Raw genomic sequence first — 22,395 nt, 5'->3', positions numbered from 1 at the left:
CCATACTAACCAAGCTTAGTCACTAACTCACCCACCCTCATGAATGCCATCCACTTGCAAATCTCTAACATCCCTAATCTAATCCTAAACCCAAGCCTAATCCACCCCCTAATGTTGTCACATTCCCTAAGCAAGCTTAAGACTTTCCTAAGCCAAGGAAAGTCAACAATCTCAACTCCCCTCAAAATATCCCAACCACTAAGCTTTGAATGCTCTTACAAAAGCCATAAAGACTCTTACAAGCTCTTACAAGCCATAATGAAGGGTCTTTATGAAGATATTATCCTTTGAGCCTCCTTTGTTGACTCATCCTTCCCCTTTCCTCCATCCACTCACCTTATGACATGTGTCACTCCCTGATTGGTGCTAAACAAGCACAATCCATGTGCTCCCTTTTGAGTGCATCCTAGCCCTCCTTAAGCTTTCATCTTTCCCTCCATCTTAGCCCTCCATCCCTCAAGCCCTTAGCCTATAAATTGAATCCCCTCCCAAGCCATTTAATCACAATCCATCAAGTAAAGTTATAATGCCATTTTGAAGCCAAATCCATACTTTTGCATGCATCCACACCAAAAATCCCAAAAATCTCCATTGAAGCTAGTTTGAAGCTTGAGCATACATCCCAAATCCTATCAAATAGACTCATCCCTAAATCAAGTGACCATCCTCATTGGGAGAGCCATTCTATGGCTCATATTCTCATTTGAGGGTTTCACTTTGTCTCTCATATATGTTATGGTTTTTATGCTAGTTAATGCTTTTGTTTTTTGGATAGATTAGTATTACTTGCTAACATATTTCTCATATACAGATACAACCACTCAACTTATAGTACAGAGGAGGCAGTTAAGCCCTTGTCACGAATCCCAGGGGAGTGTTGAACAAATTTCCAACAAGGACTATCCTCGTGATTTTGTTTTTCCTCTTACAACCATGAACTTGTGCTTGGATTTGAATCAAAACCTTTGTTATAACATACAATAGAATAAGATTTTGATAATTCGACACTTCATTCACTTGATGTCTATAACCACAATTTAAAGACTTGGTGGCATTAAGAATCATTAATCCTTATAATGAAAATGAAGAATTATTGGCTCTTGATTATAACAAAAAAGTTGATAGATCCAACAATTTGATAAAAAGAGAAATAAAGGTATTGAAAGTTGATATCTAATATTGACGTCTAATTGTTGTTACAATAGTTCCTTCTTGTTATTCTTTATATAAAATACCTATCCTGTAAATAGTTTTAGAGTGGTGCTTTTGAATAAATCACAATTCAAATTTTTATTTTAAAACTTAAGACTATTTTAAAACAAAAAGACAAACATTTAACAAAGTCAATTCTACTAAGTATTTTTATAAGAACATAAACATAAACATATGTATGGTCAACTTAAACTAAAATCCAAAAAATATAAAATGTTTTCTTTTCTATGTACAACACTCACATAATAAATTAAAGATTCCAATGAATTGCTATATTGAATAGTAAATTGTATGGAATTGTTGAATCCATATATGCATAGCTATTTTCTTTAACTTTTGCTTTTATTGTGTTATGATCCTGGTGGGCAGTCTTCACTAGCACCTCGGGGTTTTGGTGGAATGGTTTGTACCATGTGGAATTGGAGCCTCCACCTAGGTTTGAGTCTCAGAGCAAGTGGCAACGCTGGCATTGCAGTGTTTGTTTGGGGCTCATACGGCCAAGGGAGGGCCCACTATATGGGCGCACATCTAGCCTAAAGTCTAGACTGCAGAGTGTGGTAGGATGTTATGATCCTGGTGGGCGGCCTTCACTAGCACCTTGAAGTTTTGGTGCAATGGTTTGTACCATATTGGTTGCTTGCAAAGTTAGGCATTAGCTGCCATTGTATTGGAACTTCATAACTTGTCAAAAAAAAGAGAGTTATACATTACATAAATCAAATCAAAGAAACAACTAATCATATGACAATACATAAAATGGTTGGGAACACATACTTTGTCCACATGTTTTGCACCAACTCTCTTTAAAATATTTTTGGACAATTCAATAAAAACATAATTGATGTGACTACCTAACAAATATCTACAACAATTTAATAATTTTGAACTCTCATTGTATTGGAGCTTCATAAATTGTCAAAAAAGAAGAAGAGAGAGTTATACATTACATAAATCAAATCAAAGAAACAACTAATCATATGACAATACATAAAATTGTTGGAAACACGTACTTTGTCCACATGTTTTGCACAAGTCTCTTAAAAACATTTTTGGACAATTCAATAAAAACCTAATTGATGTGACTACCTAACAAATATCTACCACAATTTAATAATTTTGAACCCTTGAAGAGAGTAAATTTATTGAAAATATTACAAAGTTAGGCAATAAGTACTCACTAGGCAAAGCCTAAGATCTAAAGTAAAGTAATCATTGACAAGTACTTTGTACTATTAAATGTAATATTTTACACACAAAGTAATACCCCAACAAAATTCTAATCTCCTATTTAATAGATGCAAAGCAAAGATCTAAAACTAAAGTACTAATTAACACTTAACTAATGCCCCAATGAAACTCTAATTCCCTAATTAATAAATGTAAAGTTAAGGTTTGAAAGATGTTAAACTATTAATACTTAAGTGATAGCCAACAAAATAAAACTCTAGTTTCCATTAAATAGATGCAAAAGTTAAGATCTAAAACTAGAGCAATCTCTAACACTCCAACAAAACTCTAGTTTCCTTTCAATAGGTGTAAAGTTAGGATCTAAAACAAGAGCTTTGATTAATAACCCAACAAAACTTTAAATCTCATAGTCAATAGAAATAAAGTTAAGTTCTATAACTACAACAATTATTAAGTAAATACACCAACACAACTCTTGTCATTCATTCAATAGATACAAGTGAGGGCCTATAACAAGAACAATGATCTATACTTAAAAAGTAATATACCAACAAAATTCTAATCTCCTATCAAATAGATTCAAAGTTAAGGTCTAAGACTATACCAATTTCTTAGAAACATTTTCCTCTACAAACTATAGACTTTACCACATTTTCTTACACAAGTACACCCTTACATACCCAAATAAAAAAGTGTTGTCTCCACCAACAACAACGACAACAACTACCTACTACTATGACACAAATCATCTACAATGGGAAGTGATCACCTTATCAAATTAGACTGTCAGCTCTGGGGCCCACTATTGCCCCATCATCCTATCAACTGGCCCACGTGTCTCCCCTTTCAACCCCACCAATTAATCCTCAACCCATGTTTAACCAGAGTTGGATATGATGGAGGCCAAAGTACATGACCACCCCTAATAATTTACTTATATCTTAATAAATAAACATAAAAAAGGTGAGCTCCTTAACCCCGGCGGGTCCCGCTCTCCTACTTAAAGAACGAAAATTTTCCCGCCATCGGCGCCGTCGAAAGGGAGGCTCTGGGCGAATCGTAGCCGTTGAAAGCGAGACCTAAATCAACCCTTTAAAAATTCGAAACGGAGAAAATGGCGGGCATTTTATGCATCTCAACAACAATATAAAAAGAAATCCACACAATAAAATAATAGAAAACGATAATACATTTGATTTGGATTGGAAAGGAAGTCTGAGAGAGCAGGCCAAAGACCCAAAAGCGAAAGGGGCAAACTATTTATTTATTTATTTCAGGGCAATCAACGCCAACAATTATTATATAATTGAACATTTATTGCGAGTGGCTGAAGAGGAGGGGTCTGGGGCCTGTGCCATCCCACGAACAGGGATTGCAAAACATTGATTTGAATACAAATAACAGAAGACTGTCACCAGTCCTCTGTTTCACTTGCAAATGCCGTGTGAAATTTAGGGCAGGGATGGTGTAGGTACTTTGCCCATTTCGCTCTGTTTTGACTCTTTTTTTCTGAGACCCTCTTGGGTATTTTTACGCTTTGGGTTGTTTTAATGGCGGACTTGCCGTGTGATGGAGATGGAGTTTGCATGGTGTGCACGGTGGTTCCGCCGGATTGCGACGTGCTGCTGTGCAATAGCTGCACGAGCCCATGGCATATGCAGTGCTTGAATCCCCCTTTGACGGCTGTTCCTGCTGGGGATTGGTTCTGCCCCGACTGTTCCATCACCAATCAGGAAGACCAACAGCGTCCCTGTGGCGTTAAATCTTCTTCTGATGGGGATGATTTGATTAGCCAGATCAGAGCAATACAGGCCGACCCAAATCTCAGTGAAGATGAAAAGGCGAAAAAAAGACAGGCCCTTATGGCCAGAGGACAGGGTAAGGACAAGACGAAGGAAGGCAACAAAGACGGGCAAGAGGAGGTCAAGGTTTCCAGGCCCAGGAGAAATGAATTGCTCGAGCTATTTGATGAGAGCCTCAATTGCATTTTCTGTATGCAGCTTCCCGAACGACCTGTCACTGTGAGTGTGATTCTAGTTCTCGTCTCTGTCTCATTTTGAAGAACAAATGTACAAAGTATTGTTGACACAGTAGTATTGCACTGAGGTTTTACTGTTTGAAATACACGAAAAATAACAACACAGCGTTGCCTCGTTGCAGAGGCCTTAGATTTAAAGTTTGTTGATGTGTTGCTACTTCATCACCGGCCCCCAACCTGTGCTACGCTGTAGAATTGTAATGGAACTCGTGGCTCTAGCTGCTGTTCAGCAATGCAGTATCCTGATTTCACCTTCTTTGAGGCCGTTTTTTAGACTGTTATTTTAATTTGGTTTTGAGGTTGGAATGTTGAACTCCCATCCCACGAGTCCAATACGATATATACCTACTAATGGATGATGCACGACCCCGCCAATCTACGTAGGAGTGCATAGAGGGCTACTATCTATCGTAGACCTGTGCTCAACGGATCGAGCCTGGGTCCACTCCTACTGTTCGTCCTTATAGAATTGGATCTCCCGTCTCCGCAGGTGGTGAATAAATAGTCTTGGTCATTCACTGGTTCTTGTACTTAATCTTCTGAGTCTAATGCTTAATCAACTACTTCAACAAATGCGGCTAGTCCTCTAAATATGTCTCTTTAACCGAAATATACAAGACAGTTGAGATGCTGATTAAAGTTTTTTCCCTAGCCGCCCGTCTACCTGTTCCCTAGGGCCAATTACAAGGCAACTAGACCCATGCTTCCACCACCTCGAGCTATTTAAAAAAAATGTTCTGAGCGAAACAATTGAACGATTCTGATTCATCCGTGCTACGGTGTAGGCCTTCACAGCCGTAAACTATCTGTCTATCCATCTGCTATCTATCCCTGGCCAGGGAAATCTTTTCATTCTCACCATTCGTTCATAAATTTTGGGCGAGGTAATGTGACCCCCACAAGTGCAGTTAAAATTAATCTTGTCCAGTTCAAACTCAAGCATAACATTTTTTTTTATTCAGAGCCAAATGGAAATATATTATTTAAATATTGAAGTGGCTAGAGACAGTCAATAGGACAGATTGGCTTATAAACAGATTTTCTTCATTTCCTTTTTTATGCAAATTGACGATGAATACTTTCAATAGCTTTGAAATCACTTTTTCAAATAAATCAATTCGTTAGTTGTTAAGATATTTGCAATTTTTTTTATGCTGTTAGTTTTTAATTTTTATTTTCACTTTCCTGGAAGTGAATAAATACACTTTGTTTCTCATATTTTTGTTGCTCTTTTCTAATGTCTAGTTTTACAGCAAAGATTAAGTTTTACAGCAAAGATTATGAGAGCTAATTGTCAATTGAGAAATAAGAATTTTCGCCTTTGAAGAAATATTGTACCCTTTATATGTTTTTTAATGATGATTATGTGAAAGATTGAACTCTTCAATATTCTGTCTTCTCTTTCTCTTTAGCCCTAGACCCCAATAATGCTTGTGGAACTTATTGAAGCTCCTTAATAGCTGGGTTGTTCGGGGACGAGTACTTCAGGTATGGGTGCAACCAATTTTGAAAAGAAGGGATGGAAGTACTTGGTTATGTCAACTTTCTTAAATATCATCAATATTTTACATAGGAAACCTGAAAAATTGAGTCATGATAATATTTTTTTAAAAATAAGACAACGATGAAGTTTGCAGATATGATGTATTGTTTCAGATTTGCAATATGTTTGTAATAATAATATATCTATAACGTTTAGATGTATAAATGAAAAGATAAACTTTAAGCATGGACAAGAAGATCATAAGTCATGTAATAATAACATATTGCAATAATAAATTTCTGAATTAAACTGATTATATATTGAATTAAGCTTGATAAACAAGAAGCTGATATGTAAACAAAAATCAAAAACCTTAGTCAAGGTCTCTAGATATGATGTTCTCCATTGAATATTGGATACTTAAATATGTGTATCCAATATTTTGTATGTGTACATATCCCAGGAGTATAGGTACGAGTACTTGTAAAACTACAATTATATGACATTGTAGTGAACCTTTTGTGTATCCAATCTCTCATTCTAATTATAAGGTAGAATCTCTGCAAATTGTTCATAAGCAATTTGATCACTTATCTGAAGATGTTGTGTCTGATATATTCTTTAAAAATATGCAGTTATTGCCTCCATTGTATACTTGTTGCGTTTCAATATTACTTTTAAACCCATGCAATAAGATATAAAATGTTGCATCTGATATACTACATAAGTCTGCCAATGGTGTTGTATCTAATTGGCCAATTTACACTTGCAACCTGTAAGAGGCCTATACACTGGTTGCTTCAAGTGAGAAATTTTTTTAATAGCGAATGTAAATATAAAAATAAGATGTCTTTGATGATGCTTGAGAATGAACCAATCATGTCAATATGTTTCCATTTGCCAATGAAACAACATAAAGATGCGATCTGCTGGTTCATAATTTTTGTGATGGTGCCTTTTTGACTACGATTTGTTAACATCATAATTATATGTTGCTTCTAACACATTCCTTGCAATTGATAGTCCAAATGAGTTTTAGCTGCTTGACCGGACTAGCTAGTGGATATATTCATGTCACAAATGAGTGCGATACCAACTATGGTAATTTTTGATTAGTCTAGTAATTGAAGGTTGATTATGACTAATGAATAAAATATGTAATGACAATGGAATTCTCATCTGATCTGCACTAAGTATACAAGATGACATATGGATGCATGCATTATGGTACATTTTTACGAATACATAAATGTGGATATGTAATTATGCATGAAGTGATCGATATGGAATATGATGGTGATGATAGGAATGCAATGTAGGGGATATTGCAATCACGCCCCCTAAAGTTGCCTACCGGATATGGAACATGATGGTGATGATAGGAATGCAATGTAGGGCATATTGCAATCACGCCCTCTTAAAGTTGCATGCTAGATATGGAATATGACAGTGATGATAGGAATGTAATATAGGGGATATTGCAATTACCACTCCTTAAAGTTGTCTTTCCATGAGCAACTTGAGATCAGGGTGTTGGAGAATGTTTTCATTCTACCATATAACATTTTCATCAAGAAAATATTGCCATTTTAAGATACTTCTTAATATCTCTGTTCCTTGCAAAGGTTGTATTACGATAATAGAAAAGCTTCTATTATTAGTTAATGGTTAGTTGTTTGTAATCTATTGTAAATATTAGATTGTTTCTAATATTTAGTTAGTTGTAGATAACTATTAGTTTTCTTTTAGCTAGAATTGAAAGTTTCTATTCTTTACGATCATTTCCTAAGGAAACATCGTTCCGTTCTTTTGTATGTATAGAACTCTTGGTCTTTGTTAATAACAAGCAAGTATTTTACCAATTACTTTGTAATATAGTATTATAGTATGGTTTTTTTTTTTTTTTTTTTGAAAATACAAATTTCTTATTGAAATTTTTAGATCTTTATTCTCGAAATTATTTTTCTTGATTTACTTGCTTCAAAAACACCTAGGTTTGCCTAGGGCTTTTTTTTTGGAGACCAATCTTTGCAAAAATCATGATTGGTTTTTTGTTTAAGTTTTTGCAAATCGTAACTGATATTTTTGTAGGCAAATTCAAACGATGATTGTATTTATTTGCTAAGGTTTAGGCAAAATTGCTAAGGTTTTTTAGGCATACGTTCTACACATTTACCCACTCAAAATTGTGAGTTTTTTTTGCAAATCTAGCCTTCAATGGTTTGCGATAAAAAATCACTGCTTCTACCCACAAAAAAGGTTGTTTTTTAGTGACATCTTTTTGTAGAGGGCTATGCCTCATTCATGCACCTGTGATTGCAAATTTGTGCTGTACTTTGAGTTCATCCTCTGACCTCCATAATCGTCTTTGCATACAAGGCACTCTTTGTGGAAAATTGGCCTTCCTTCCCCTGCAAATTGCCATTCTTCTACAAATCTAACCTCTAATGGCCGTCAGGTAGGGTTTTGCTTGAAACCCTAAATTATGAGTTTGAATTTATTTTTTTCCTTTTGATAAGAGATTCTTGGTGGGTTTTTCAAGAGTTCAATTGGGTTGTCATATGATTTTTTTGAGTGCCTCCATTTTCATGCCCTATTTTTGAGCCAGTGGGATTCGAAAATTAACAAACATATTCTTTTTGGGTTTTCTGAGCTCTCTTCTGGGTACCCCTTCAATTTTTTTGGATTTTTTGTTTTTTGCCTTGAAGAACATGCCTTCATAGATTTTCACACTTTTTCATTGAAAAACATGCTATGACATCATTGACTAATATTCTGCTCGAGAGCAAGAAAAAATTCAATGGGCAGAATTATGGCAATTGGAAGCACCAGATAATAGTAATTTTTGAATATCGAAATATAGATCAAATTGTTTTGGCGTGTTACACAACATTTGGCTACCCCTGGTATTGATCAGGATACATGGGATCTGAATAATCAAGAGGCAGTGTTGATGATCAACTCTCTCAGATTCCATTCAACAAGATCGCTGCCAAGATATGGGCACATCTCAAGTCTTCATGAGACTTTTGACAAAAGCAAAGCTTTCTTCTTGAAGAGCACTTTGTTTTCTATCATCATGGATGAATGAACCTTGCTCTAGACTCACCTGAATGGGATTCAGGAAATTTGTGATTAATTGCTTGCCATTGGTCGCAAGATGGAGGAAGAGGATATTGTGGTTATCACTCTCTGAAGTTTACCAAAGTCCTATGAGCATTTTATTGAGACTCTCAAAATCATGTCTTCTAGTGTTGATCTGAAGTTCACCAATCTCTGCACACTTCTGCTTCAGCAAGATCGGTGGTAACAATAGTTCGATAGTAGTTCCAACTCCACCTCCACAAAGCAAGCCTTTGCTGCTAAATCCTTTCAGAAGGATAAAGGCAAGTCTCAACAATCTTCTTTGCAGAAGTCCTTTGCTCCAGCCTCAGAAGGCTCTCGGAAGAATATTCAATGCAACTATTGTTGAAATTTGGTCACATGAAGGTTGGATGTCGGAAATGCTTAACTACCCAATCTAAGGACTCAAGTTCACAACTCAATGTGAACAGTGCAGAGCACACTAAGTAGACAAAATATGCCTTTTATGCCTTCACGACTCAAAGACTTGTAGATCATGTGAAGTTTTTTGCCTGGTACATTGATTTAGGTGCCTCTTGTCATTTCACGCACTGCAGAGACTGGTTTACTAACTACTAGCCTTACTTAGATTCTGTTATTTTTGGTGGTGGAGAAGAGTACATAGTTGTCGGTAAGGGCAACATTTAGATTTAGTTTGCTAGGAGGAATCTTATTTTACTTGATGTGTATTACGTTCTAGGAATGGAACTAACCTACGCTCACTCAATCAATTATTGTGACATTCTCCACACTTGGATGTCACCTTCAGTTCACATTAGTGTACCATCACTGTTCGGGCGATTTAGTCTATTGTTGCAATGGGTTTTGAGGATCATGGTCTTTTCTGCCTTATTGATTTTGGTGATTCTAGGGACATAGCTATGGCTGCTGCTTGGTCTTCTATTAGTACACTTTGGCATTAGTAGTATGGGCACTTAAATGTGCGATATCTCTCTCAGCTTGCTTGAGAAGAGCTTGTCCTCGGTTTGCCAGAGATTTAGACTTAGCAGCTTGGAGTTTGTGATGCATGCCAGGCTGGGAAACAACATTGCACACCTTTCACTAGTGGCAATTCATGGCAATCTTCTCAAGTACTTCAACTTGTTATGCCAATATTAACGGTCTCATGGCTACTCCTTCTGTTCTTGGTTCCATGTATTTTTTGTTGTTTGTTGTGATTTTTTAAGAAAAATGTGGGCTTATTTTCTTAAAAAGAAAATAGATGCATTTCATGTATTTTAGAAGTTTAAACCTTTAGTTGAAAAAGAGTTTGGGAAATCTATTATTATTGTTAAGATAGACAATGGGGGGTATTTTCTTCTAATCAATTCTCTAGCTTCTTGGATGCTCATGACATCAAACACGAGTTAACTACGCCCAACACACCATAACAGAGCAATGTAGTTGAACGTCGGAACAGAACAATCACTGAGATGGCTTGATCCATGCTCAAATAAAGACATGTTTCGATGCAGTTCTGGACAAAAGCAGTTAACACTGCAATTTATCTTTTGAACCGGTCACCCATAGTGGTGGTCAAAAGTAAAACTTTGGAAGAGGCTTGGTTAGGTTTCAAGCCCAAAATCAATCACTTGAAGGTTTTTGGCTCCCTTGCTTTTGTTTGGATCCTTGATGTGTCATGCGCTAAGTTGGATGCCAAGAGTCATAAACTCATGCTTGTTGGATACAATAGTCTTCACAAAGCCTACAACTTGATTGACATTGGGACATCTCGTCTCTTGTACAGTTGTGATGTAGTCTTTGATGAGCAACAAGGACCATTCATGCTTGTTTCTCTTGTTTTTGATCCAATAGACCAACCTGTGAAGGCTCATGATTTGGGAGTTAGGCTTCCATTAGGTCCACTTGATGAGAGGGCTCCAATAGCTCCTGCAACTCTAGTTATACAAGTGATCCCTGTACAGACTCCTCCAGCTTCTCTTGCAAGATCACCTCGATTTGTACATGCTTCACCTTAGTTTGATCCAAATTCTTTTGACAACAAACCTGATCATCGAGCATCTCTTGATACTAATGTTGGTCATTCTCCTCTCAGACCTAAGTGTTGGGCTAAGATGCTTGCTGATCTTCGTGATTATGAGGTCATTGATGGGAGAACTGCTTAGAAAAAGAGCAAACTTATGGAATGTTAACTTTGCTCTCATGGCCAACATTCATAGTGTGTTTGAACTTCAAACATATTTTGCAGGTTAAAGGAATTCCAGAGTGGGAAAACACGATGACATGTGAACACTAGAGCTTGTTGAAGAATAACACTTGGGTCTTTTTTGATTTTCCAATAGAGAAGAAACTTATTGGCTGCAAATGAGTTTACAAAATCAAATACAAATCTGATAGTACTTTGGAGAAATACAAAGCTCATTTAGTTGCAAAGGGCTTTTCTCATCGTCAGGGCATTGATTATGGGGAGACCTTTGTTTCTATTGCAAAGATGAGTGCAATCAGATTAGTCCTAGTCATGGCAATATAGTTTGGTTGGAAGGTCCATTAGATAGATGTCAAGAGTGCTTTTCAGAATGGTGATCTCCACGAAGAGGTCTACATGATGCAACCTCTTGGTTTCAAGGTTGTTGGTAAAGACCATTAGGTTCTTAGATTGATGAAATCTCTCTATGGCTTGAAGCAAGCCCCTTGGGCATGGTACATAAAAATTGATAAGTACCTCAGTGATTGAGGCTTCAAGAGGAGTTCTTTAGACTTCAATTTTTACATCAAGACTACTGACAATGACATCATCCTTTTGGTTATTTATGTGGATGATTCATTGGCAGTTTGACATCTTTGATTTAGGGAATCAAGCAAAATTTATGCCAGTCTTTTGATATGATTGACCTTGGGCTTATGCATTATTGCCTAGGTGTTGAGGTTTGGCAACAACTTCTAGTATATTCAACTCGCAGACCAAATATGCTAGGGCTTTGTTAGACAAATTTTGTACGGAAGACTGCAATATTCCATCTACACCAATGGAGAAAGGTCTCATTTGCAAAGTCTAATTCTTCTCCCGTTTGATACTACATACATGCAAATGGTAGGAAACCTCATCTATCTCTTTGCTGCTAGGCTTGAGATTAGCTTCACAGTTAGTCAAATCTCATGCTTTATGACAACTCCCAAGGCTGATCATTGGATGGCAGCAAAGCATGTGCTTCGTTATGTGAAGGGTACTTCAAATTATGGACTTATTTTTTCTTGAAGTTTTAATCCTAAACTCAGTGGGTTCACAGATTCAGATTGGGCAGGCTCTTTTGACAATAAAAAGTCAATTTTCAGATATGTGTTCAATTTGGGATCCGGTGCCATCACTTGGAGCAACAAGAAGCAATATGCAATTTCTCTCTCCTCCACCAAGGTTGAATATAGAGGAACAATTAAGGTAGGTTGTGAAGTTGTTTGGCTTCGTTGGATGGTTGGGGATATGCATATGTCACTAGTAGGACCGACCACTTTGTTTCTTGATAACAAAGGCGTTATCAAGTTAGCATGAAATCTTGTTTTCGATGAATGAACCAAGCATGTGGATGTTCATTGTTATTACATACGACAATTGGTTGAAGACAATGGACTTGTAGTATGTTCCCACTTCGGATTAGACTGCAACCATTTTCACCAAGCCTCTTGGTCTTGATAAGTTCCTCAAATTCAGAGGATAACTTGGTGTTGTAGATAGATTAACCATTAAGGGAGGGTATTATGATAATAGAAAAGCTTTTTTTATTAGTTAATGGTTATTTGTTTGTAATCTATTGTAAATATTAGATTGTTTCTAATATTTAGTTAGTTGTAGATAACTGTTAGTTTTCTTTTAGCTAGAATAGAAAGCTTTTATTCTTTACTATCGTTTCTTAAGGAAACATTGCTCCATTCTTTTGTATATATAGACCTCTTGACCTCTTTTAATAAGAAGCAGGTATTTTACCAATTACTTCGTAATAGGTATCTCTCTATCCATTTGTTCTTTATCTTGGTTTGTTTGTCTGTTTGTGGATGATAACTTGTGCTTGAAGTTAATTTAGTACTAGCTAACTTAAATAATTCTGTCCAAAAGATGCCCATAAACTTGTGGTCTTGGTTCGTTAGTCTAAACACTTCTTTGGAGAATAATTGGGCCACTTGGGGGGTATTGACTTTAGTAGTGATCGCAAAGATGTGTACATATTTTGTTAAACAACCTATTACTTTGAAAATGCAATCCTTCCCTTGTGCTTTCAGAAGTCTAGAGATAAAATCCATGTATATCACTTCCCATTTTTATTTGGATATGTGGGTAAAGGTTATTCTTTTGCAAATGTTGTGTCTGATGTTTACTATATAAGCTTCCAAATGATGTTGTCTTTGACTAGGCAATTTTTATTTGCAACCTATGAGAAGCCTATACAATTGTTGCTAGATATGAGCAAATTTCAATAATGAATATAAATATGAAGAAAAAATGTCTTCGACAATGCTTAAGAGTGTGAATTGATTACATTTATTCACTTACAATTGTTAATGAAACTTAATAAGGATGAGATATGTTATTTCATTATACTTGTTTGATGGTGCCTTTTTGATTATGATTTGTTAACATCATAATTGTTTTTTACTTGTAACCAGTGTAACATTGGCGTGGGGGGTGTTGAGACAAGTTTTTGGGATGTGGAAAAAAGGGCCTGAATTTGGGGATGGTAGTAAGGGGGCTAGGGGTTGGGGGGGGGCTCTTGCATACTATCCATATAAAACATGAAAGGTTAACTATGAAATGTCTTGCATACTATACATATAAAACATGAAAGGTTAACTATGAAATGTTGTTCAGTATAACATACCAAGTCGAAATACTTGCACATAGCAAAGCAACACAAACCAAAACCATTGAACATTCAACATAGTAAGATAGTACATACCTAATAGTAACATTTATAAATCAAGATTCAAATAGAAATCCAAGAACACAAGCACCCAATTCGAGATAAGTTCGTTCCTCTTAATAGAGTGGATGAGGCAACAAAGTACCCCTGATGTCCTCAAGCACCCAAGTTGCCAAGTGATGAGGCAACGCTTGGGCAGTGGTGGGGGTGCTTGGGTGCGCCAAGTACTTGTGTTTGTACTAGGTACTCTTGGGTTTTGGGCCGGTTACGCATCCTTGGGTTTCATTGCTTGTAACACAATCCTTGCAATTGATTATTAAAATGACTTAGCCACTTGATTGGACTTAGTCAATGGATATATTCATGTCATAAATCAGTGCAATACTAATTGCGGTGATTATTGATTATTCTGATAATTGCAATGTCGAGTTTGGTTGTTCAATGAAATATGTAATGACAATGGAAGTGTTAAACAACATATGGATGTCACTATGGATGCATGTATTACAGTGCATGGATCTATACTTGCAAAAGTGGATATGTAATTATTAATGATGTCGAAGTGATGGATATGTAATATGGTGGTGACTATAGGAATGCACTATAGGGAATGTGCAATAAAGCGTGGATGCAAAAACTCTAAATGTTTTTGGATGTTGTATTTGTAGAAAACAATTCAAAAAATGCTTTATACAAATCCAATAGCAAATGATCAATGAAGTAATATACACAATATAACAATTAAAGAAAGCTTATCAATCACCTATCAACAATTGAACTAACCATAATACATTTTGAGAATCATCTCCAAGTACTTTTTTAGAGTCTAGAGTACTTTTAGAAGATTCTTCATTTGCTTCATCTTCTTTTTATGTGTGTATATTGGATAAGAAGAGATACATTTGCTTTCAATAAGATCTTAGGAGCCAGGGAATAGAGAGTAAATCTTCTTTTTAATAAGATTTGAGATTTGCTTTTGAATTTGTGTTGGTGTTAAATATGTGGCATTTTGTTTTTGTGTTACCCCTCTGTGCTTATTGAATTCTTAGTTATTATGTAATAACAGTTGTGTGTGTGGAGTTTTTCTTTTTCTTTCTCTTATCTTTTAAGTTAATCTTGTAGGTAATAGTTTGTCTTGGGCTTTGATTGCAACCCCTCTCTGTTTGATAGGACACTAGGGAGTTGAATTGCACCAAGTGGTATCAGAGTTGTGGGTTATTATGTTGAGAAGAAGACCAACAAGAAACATGGCCCAAAGAGGATGGGTTTGAAGAAGGACAAGAGATGATAAGCTTGGACATGTAGAGGTGGTTAGGGGTCTTATGGCACGAATGGAAGCCATGGAGTAGCTCAAAGAAGAGGAGTGTACCTAGAGGGCATTAGTGACAATGAGGAAGAACAAGCCATTGAGAGAGGCGAAGGGTCACATAAACCCAAAGTAGATCCTGAAGAGGATATAATCATTAGAGCTCTTACTAAAGCAAGCACTAAGCCTCGACTTGATCGTCCAACTTACAAAGGGGGATTGAACGTTGATGAATTATTGGGTTGGATTAGTGAGATAGATAAAATATTGAGTTTGAGAACATTGAAGAAGAGCAGAGGGTTAAATATGCCCACACTAAGCTGAAGGGCCATGTATTCCTATGGTGGGAACATGTGCAAATGGATAGGCAACAGAGGCTAACATATAAGAATCAGTCATGGGATTGAATGGTAACAAAGCCTAAGTCCAAATTCCTGCCACAAAACTATCAGATCAATCTATTCAAGAAGATGCAAAATTTGAAGCAAAGAGAGAGAGAGCAACATGGAGGAGTACATTGAAGAGTGTTATCGATTAAATATAAGAGCTGGTCATGAAGAGGATGCAGAGCAAGTTTCTTGTTATTCAAATGGATTACACATATCAATCTAAGATGAATAAGTATGGTTAATGTGCACAACGTGGAAGAGGCATATCATTTTGCCTTGAAGGTTGGGGAGAAGCTCAATAGGAAGCAACGAAGTAATTCACGAGGAAGAGACAAATTTTCACATGGAAGAGGACAACCCAACAATGATAGAGGCTCCACTAGCAAACAAGATGTACCAGGCACTTGAAGTGCAATTATGCAAGAAGGAAGGGGAAGAGGAGGCTTCCGTAAAGGAAAATAGGGTTATTCTTGTGGTAAGGGATCCTTTGGAAGAAGTGGAGGAATGAGTTTCAACAGTACTTATTACCAATGTGTGGAAATAGGGCATCAAACATTTGAGTGCCCATGAATTCAATATGATGGAGGAAAAGGAAAGGAGGTCGAGTGATGTGGTGGAAGTTCAAAGTGAAGGGAAGAATCCACCAAAGTGTGGAGACGACCTTGAAGAGGGAGAATCATTGATGATGTGAAGAGTTTTGCAGAATCTCGGAAAGGAGAAGCTGGGACAAGACTAAAGACAAAAATTGTTCCAAACAAGGTGCAAGGTAAATGTTGTAGAGTCATTGTGGAAAGTTGTAGCACTGATAATATTGTGTCTGAAGAAATGGCAAGCAAGCTGAATTTGTAAAGAACCAAGCATCCTCATCCATATAGTCTTGTGGTTGCAAAAGGGGCATAAGTTGTTGGTGAATGAACAATGTTTGGTGACTTTTTCATATTGAGAATTACAAAGATGAAGTCATGTGCGACATAATGCCAATGGACGTGTGTCATCTTCTTTTGGGTAGACTGTGGCAATTTGATCGACAAGCTAAAGATGATGGTTAGTTGAACACATATACCATCAAGAAAGATGGAAGAGAGTACCCCTTAAATCCCATAAAGGGTAGTGAAGGCGAAGGAGAAGATTAATCGAGAGTATATTCGGTCTTTGGAAAATAATTTATTGAGGGACTGCAATAAAGAGGAAACTTGTTTTGCTATTGCTGCTAAATCAGCCACCATTAGAACAACCAAGAAGGAAGATGAGATACTGAGGGCAATCTAAGAGATATTGGAGGAGTATGCTAAAATCTTGATGAAATAGTTGCTTCATGGGTTACCTTCAATAAGAACCATCAACCATTGTATGGATTTGATTCTTGGTGCAAGTTTGCCAAACCAGGCACCATATAGAATGTCGCCAAGGAAGGATGAGGAAATGAACAAACAAGTGCAAGATTTGCTTGACAAGGGGCTGACTAGGGAAAGCTTAAATCATTGTGTGGTTCCAACAATGTTGGCATCAAAAAATGATGGAGGTTGGCAGATGTGTACCAATTCAAGAGAAATAAATAAGATAACCATTAAGTATCGATTTCCATTGCCACAAATAGATGATCACATGGGTTGCTTGAGTGGAGCTAGATACTCCACAAAAATAGATTTGAAGAGTGGTTACCATCAAATAAGGATAAGAGAAGGTGATGAATGGAAAACCACATTAAAGACCAAGGATGGATTAGATGAATAGTTGGTGGTGGCGTTCAAGTTGATGATTGCTCCAAGCACTTTCTTGAGATTGATGAATGAAGTTTTGAAACAATATCTTGGTAAGTTTCTAATTGTATATCTAGATGATATTTTGATTTTTATTAGGACTAAAGAAGAACATTTACACCATGTTAGAGCTGTCTTACAAAGGCTGAAAGAAGAAAAATTGATGGTGAATTTAAAGAAGTAAAATTTTATGAAAGAAGAGTTGGTATATTTAGGCTTTGTTATATCCAGGAATGGTTTGAAGAAGGACCTAGAGAAAGTGAAAGCAATAGTTGATTGGCCTTCAACAAGTAGTAAGTTTGAAGCATTGAGTTTTAATGGTTTGTCAAGCTTCTATAGGAAGTTAATTCTAAATTTTAGTGGGATATGTGCACCAATAAATGAAACAATGAGAGGAGATAAAATATAATTTGTTTGGACAACAACTAAAAGGAGTTTCAACATTCTGAAGGAAAAGGTGGCAATAATTCGTGCTAGCATTACTTGTTTTTCAAAGGTATTTTAGGTTGATTGTGATGCTAGCGGGACAATAGTAGGGGGAGTCTAAGTCAAGATGGAAGGTCCATAGTGTACTTCAATGAGAAGCTCAATGAGGCAAAGAGAAAATAATTTGTGTATGATCAAGAGTTCTATGCAATTGTGCAAGTGCTCAAGAAGTGGAGGCATTACTTGCTACCAAAGGGTTTTGTGTTATACATAAATCACCATGCATTGTAATTTATCAATAGCCAAGGTAAGTTGAGTAAAAGGCATGTGAAATGGGTGGAGTTACTTCAAAAATTTCCTATTATTTTGAAAGATAAAAGTAGAAAATCAAATAGAGTTGCAAATGTGTTGAGTAGAAGATGTTTGTTGCTAAATGAATATGGGAGAGTAATATGAAGAAGATGCCGATTTTAAGGAAGCTTGGGCAACATGCAAGAAGTTGATTGGCATTGATAGAACTCCACGGTTGGAGTATTTCATACAATAAAGTTTATTGTTCAGAGGAAAGAGGCTATGCATTCCTATAAGTTCAATGAGGGAGAACTTGATAAGGGGAAAACATAGTGGAGGTTGAGGTGGACAAGACATTAGCACAACTAGTAAAAGCTACTTTTAACCATGGATGAGTGCATATGTGAAAAGAATGGTGCAGAGCTGTCAGGTATGCCAATATGCCAAAGGAGTTAAACAAAATACTAGATTATACTAGCCACTACCAATTCCAGATAGGCCATGGGAGTGCATTACATGGATTTTGTTTTGGGGCTACCTCGGACACAGAGGTAATGAGTCTTATCTTTTTGTAGTAGATGGATTTTCAAATTGGCTCATTCTATACTATGTCAAAAGTGTAGCAATGCTTCCCATATAGCTTCATTGTCCTTCAAGGAGGTAGTTCGGGTGCATGGTTTGCCAAAAAGTATTATTTCAGATCAAGATACAAAATTTGTCGAGCATTTTTGGCATTTTTTGTGGAAGAAGATGGGAACACAATTGGGATTTAGTCCAACATACCATCCTCAAACCGATGGTCAAACAAAATTTGTGAACTGAAGTTTGGGCAATCTCTTAAGATGCTTGGTGGGAGACAAACCAACTCAATGGGATCTGATATTGGCACAAGCAGAATTTGTTTATAATAATTCAGTTAACCAAAGTACAAGAAAGAGTCCATTCCAAGTGGTGCATGGGTACAACCCAAGCGTAGTTGATGAGTTGAGATATAGTGCTGATTTGACTTGGAGTGTTATAGTAGAAGATTTTACAGACATTCATGAAGTTCACAAGGAAGTAAAAGGAGCTTTAGAGAAGAGTACCGTGAAATACAAGGAAGATGCTAATAAACATAGAAGAGTACATGATCTTGAAGTTGGAGAGCTAGTTATGGCACACCTACGCAAAGAAAGGTTTCCATAGGGGACCTACAACAAGTTGGAAAACAAGAAGATTGGCCCATGCAAGGTTGTACAAAAGTTTTCATCAAATGCTTATGAGATTGAACTCCCAGTTGGGTAGACATTTCACCCATATTCAATGGAGAGGATTTGTATGAGTACCATGAAGGTGAGTCAAGTAGAGAACAAGATTCACTTCTTGATTTGCAAGATGCATTGACATGGGGACATAAGTTACGAGAGAAAAGAACTTAGGACAGAGCAGATTATTGATTCATGCATAGCAAGGAAGACATAGGGAAAAGAGTAGGGGAAGTATCTATTTTGTTGGAAGAAAGGTGCAACTGATGACTCTTCTTGGGTCAATGTTGCAAAATCAGAGAGTTTCAGGATTGAGGTCCCATCATTGCAGGAATGTTCATGAGCTTTATGCCCATGAAACATTTTCGTACCTGTGGGGTATGATGCAAGAGCATCCGTGATGACATTTTAACTATTGGATGCCATTTTTGAATCTGTTGGTATATGTTGTGTTAATCCTAGCATATGTCCATTTGATGTCGAGTTAACCCAGTGCATAAGAGTTGTCAGTGGTAGTTAAACCATTTAATATGAGAGTTTGAAATTTAGAATTTTCTAGACTTAGGTGCCCATTTTTGAATTTCAAGTTGGTTTGGGTGCTTATATTAGTACTACATTTTCAATATTTAATATGTATCTTCTAAGTTAGTTTTTTGCGAGAAGAAGGAAGAAAGGGAATGCTTGGTCCTTGGTGACTCCACATTGTGCACGAGGCTGAGTATTAGGAGAGTGAGCTTAGGAGCCAGGGAATAGAGAGCAAATGACTTCAAAGGATGTATGCAAACAAGATTTGGAATTTTATAGAATTTGAAATTTGCTTTTGAATTCATGTTCGTGATTCATATGTGTGGCATTTCACTTTTGTGGGAATCCTCTGTGCTTGCTGAGTTCTAAGTTATTCTGTAACAGCAGTTGTTGTGTGTGTGTGGAGTTTCTTTTTTTCTTTCTCTTGTCTTTTAAGCCAATCTTGCAGGTAATAATTTGTCCTGGGCTTTGGCTGCATACCCTTTCTGTCTGATAGGACATAGGGGAGTTGAACTGCACCATTTCCAATCTCCCATGCTGCTGTCTCAATGTTTTCTCCCTATGTAATACTAGCATTAATTGATGGTTTTGGTTTTGCAGTACATTCACATGTTTCCTCGGTAATATTAATATATGCTAAATGCTTAGATGCATAATATAGAAGGCAGACTTTAAACATGATCAAGAAGATCATAAATCATATAACAATGACATATTGCAAATGATAAACATCCGACTTGAACCGGTATCAAAGTTTCCAATTAATTATGTATTGATTAAATAAAAGACTGAAACAGGAATCAGCAATCTTAAACAAGGTCCTTAGCTATGATGCTCTCTACTGAGAATCCTGTGCTTGGATGCTCAATGTGCTCTGCATTTCTATTTATCATTACATATTGGCCATTAAGAAAGGAATAATTTTCATTAAAAGAAATTTGTTATTACACAGGAGCAGTAGAGCTAGACATTTTGTTATTGCATATTATAACATCTATGTTAGATATTAGGATTAAAAGAAATTTGTTATTACACAGGAGCAGTAGATCTAGACATTTTGTTATTGCATATTATAACATCTATGTCAGATATTAGGACATTTTGAAAATGAATAACTCAAATACTGTGTAAAGAAATAAATTTACAAAAACAACAAACTTGTTAATAAAAGTTTACTGTAAAAGAGTAGATTTGGAAAGGAGGTTGCAAATTGTAAAAGGTTATAGCGCTCTGCTATTTGTAGGAAGGTGTGTTCTGTTTATAGGCCTCATAGACTGCTTTGACTTAAGTTCATGCATTTAAAAAAAATCGTTCATTTTTTTATTAGAAACTTTTTTCTGACGGATCACTTATTAAAACATTGTTGATTTGTTACACGGCTATCCTTTTGCTTGAAGGATTTGTTATGGGGTCATTCTCTTGTAGGGTATTACATATTAGTTTTTTTGTGATACAATATGGAATGTTCCCCATCATTTAGATTAGTCGTATATATGTAGACCTTTTGATATGCAGAGAAATATTCTGTTTTGTCCTTGTAATGGAATCATGACCATGAAATAGGATTTAATTATTCTGACATGACTTTTTTGATCACAAATGGTCCCTAATGCAATACCTGCAGCACAAACATCCGTAATTTTAATAGCATAATTTATGTCTAGGTTGTGGTCTTGAATTTTATCTAACTTAGAAATTAAATTGTGAAATTTATGTTTGCAATTTTAAATAGGCTTTTTAAGCTGAAATTTAAGATCACACTCATTTTTTTTTGATTTCGTGCTTATGATATTTTTCGATCTTTTGATGTGGTCCGTAGCATTTTTCTCTTCTTTTTTTAATTAATATACTAGGCACTGCATTTCTTTTCAACTGTGTTTTTTCCATATTGAATAAATAACCTCGTCTAGCCAAAGCACATATTGATACTGAACCTATTGTTGTTTTCCAGACGCCTTGTGGTCACAACTTCTGCTTGAAGTGTTTCCAGAAGTGGATGGCACAAGGAAAGAAAAACTGTGCAAAATGCAGAGCTACTATTCCTCCAAAGATGTACTCTCAGCCTAGAATCAATTCAACCCTTGTAATGGCAATTCGAATGGCAAAAGCTGCAGCAGCCAATAGAGGAGACTCTTCTCAAATCCCCAAGGTTTATGTCACTATGGAGAATCAAAATAAGCCTGATAAGGCCTTTACAACAGAGCGTGCCAAAAAAACTGGCATAGCAAATGCAGCAAGTGGGCGTATTTTTGTTACTACTCCACCAGACCACTTTGGCCCAATTCCTGCAGAGAATGATCCGGAACGAAATCAAGGGGTTCTTGTTGGAGAGCTTTGGGGAGACAGAATGGAGTGCAGGCAGTGGGGAGTTCATCTTCCTCATGTCGCTGGTATTTCTGGGCAGGGTGACTATGGGGCCCAGTCTGTGGCTCTATCTGGTGGTTATGAAGATGATGAGGATCATGGTGAATGGTTCCTTTATACTGGGAGGTATTGCACTTTCACCTTTCGTTTAATGGCGGATCAGCTACATTTGCTT

General features: G+C 36.5%; 1 protein-coding gene across 2 annotated transcripts in view; it reads left to right on the top strand.

The window, feature by feature from the left end:
• The first annotated feature begins 3,575 nt into the window (after window positions 1-3,575).
• The window catches only part of VIM1 (Zinc finger (C3HC4-type RING finger) family protein), a 43,276-nt gene continuing 24,456 nt past the window's right edge, over window positions 3,576-22,395 (top strand). Inside the window, exons 1-2 of one of the 2 annotated variants that reach the window (XM_089816117.1) lie at window positions 3,576-4,421; window positions 21,808-22,346. In XM_089816117.1, coding sequence (XP_089672243.1) covers window positions 3,951-4,421; window positions 21,808-22,346 — 1,010 coding nt within the window. In that variant the 5' untranslated portion in view covers window positions 3,576-3,950. The remainder of the gene's footprint in view (window positions 4,422-21,807; window positions 22,347-22,395) is intronic. The other variant, XM_089816118.1, reaches the window with a different exon arrangement.

The sequence above is a fragment of the Cupressus sempervirens genome, chromosome 1 (assembly GCF_028749045.1).
Source record: "Cupressus sempervirens isolate cs-2001-9-10 chromosome 1, ASM2874904v1, whole genome shotgun sequence".
In the NCBI taxonomy this organism is placed as follows: domain Eukaryota; kingdom Viridiplantae; phylum Streptophyta; class Pinopsida; order Cupressales; family Cupressaceae; genus Cupressus; species Cupressus sempervirens.
This window is presented reverse-complemented; position numbering and strand designations above follow the sequence as displayed.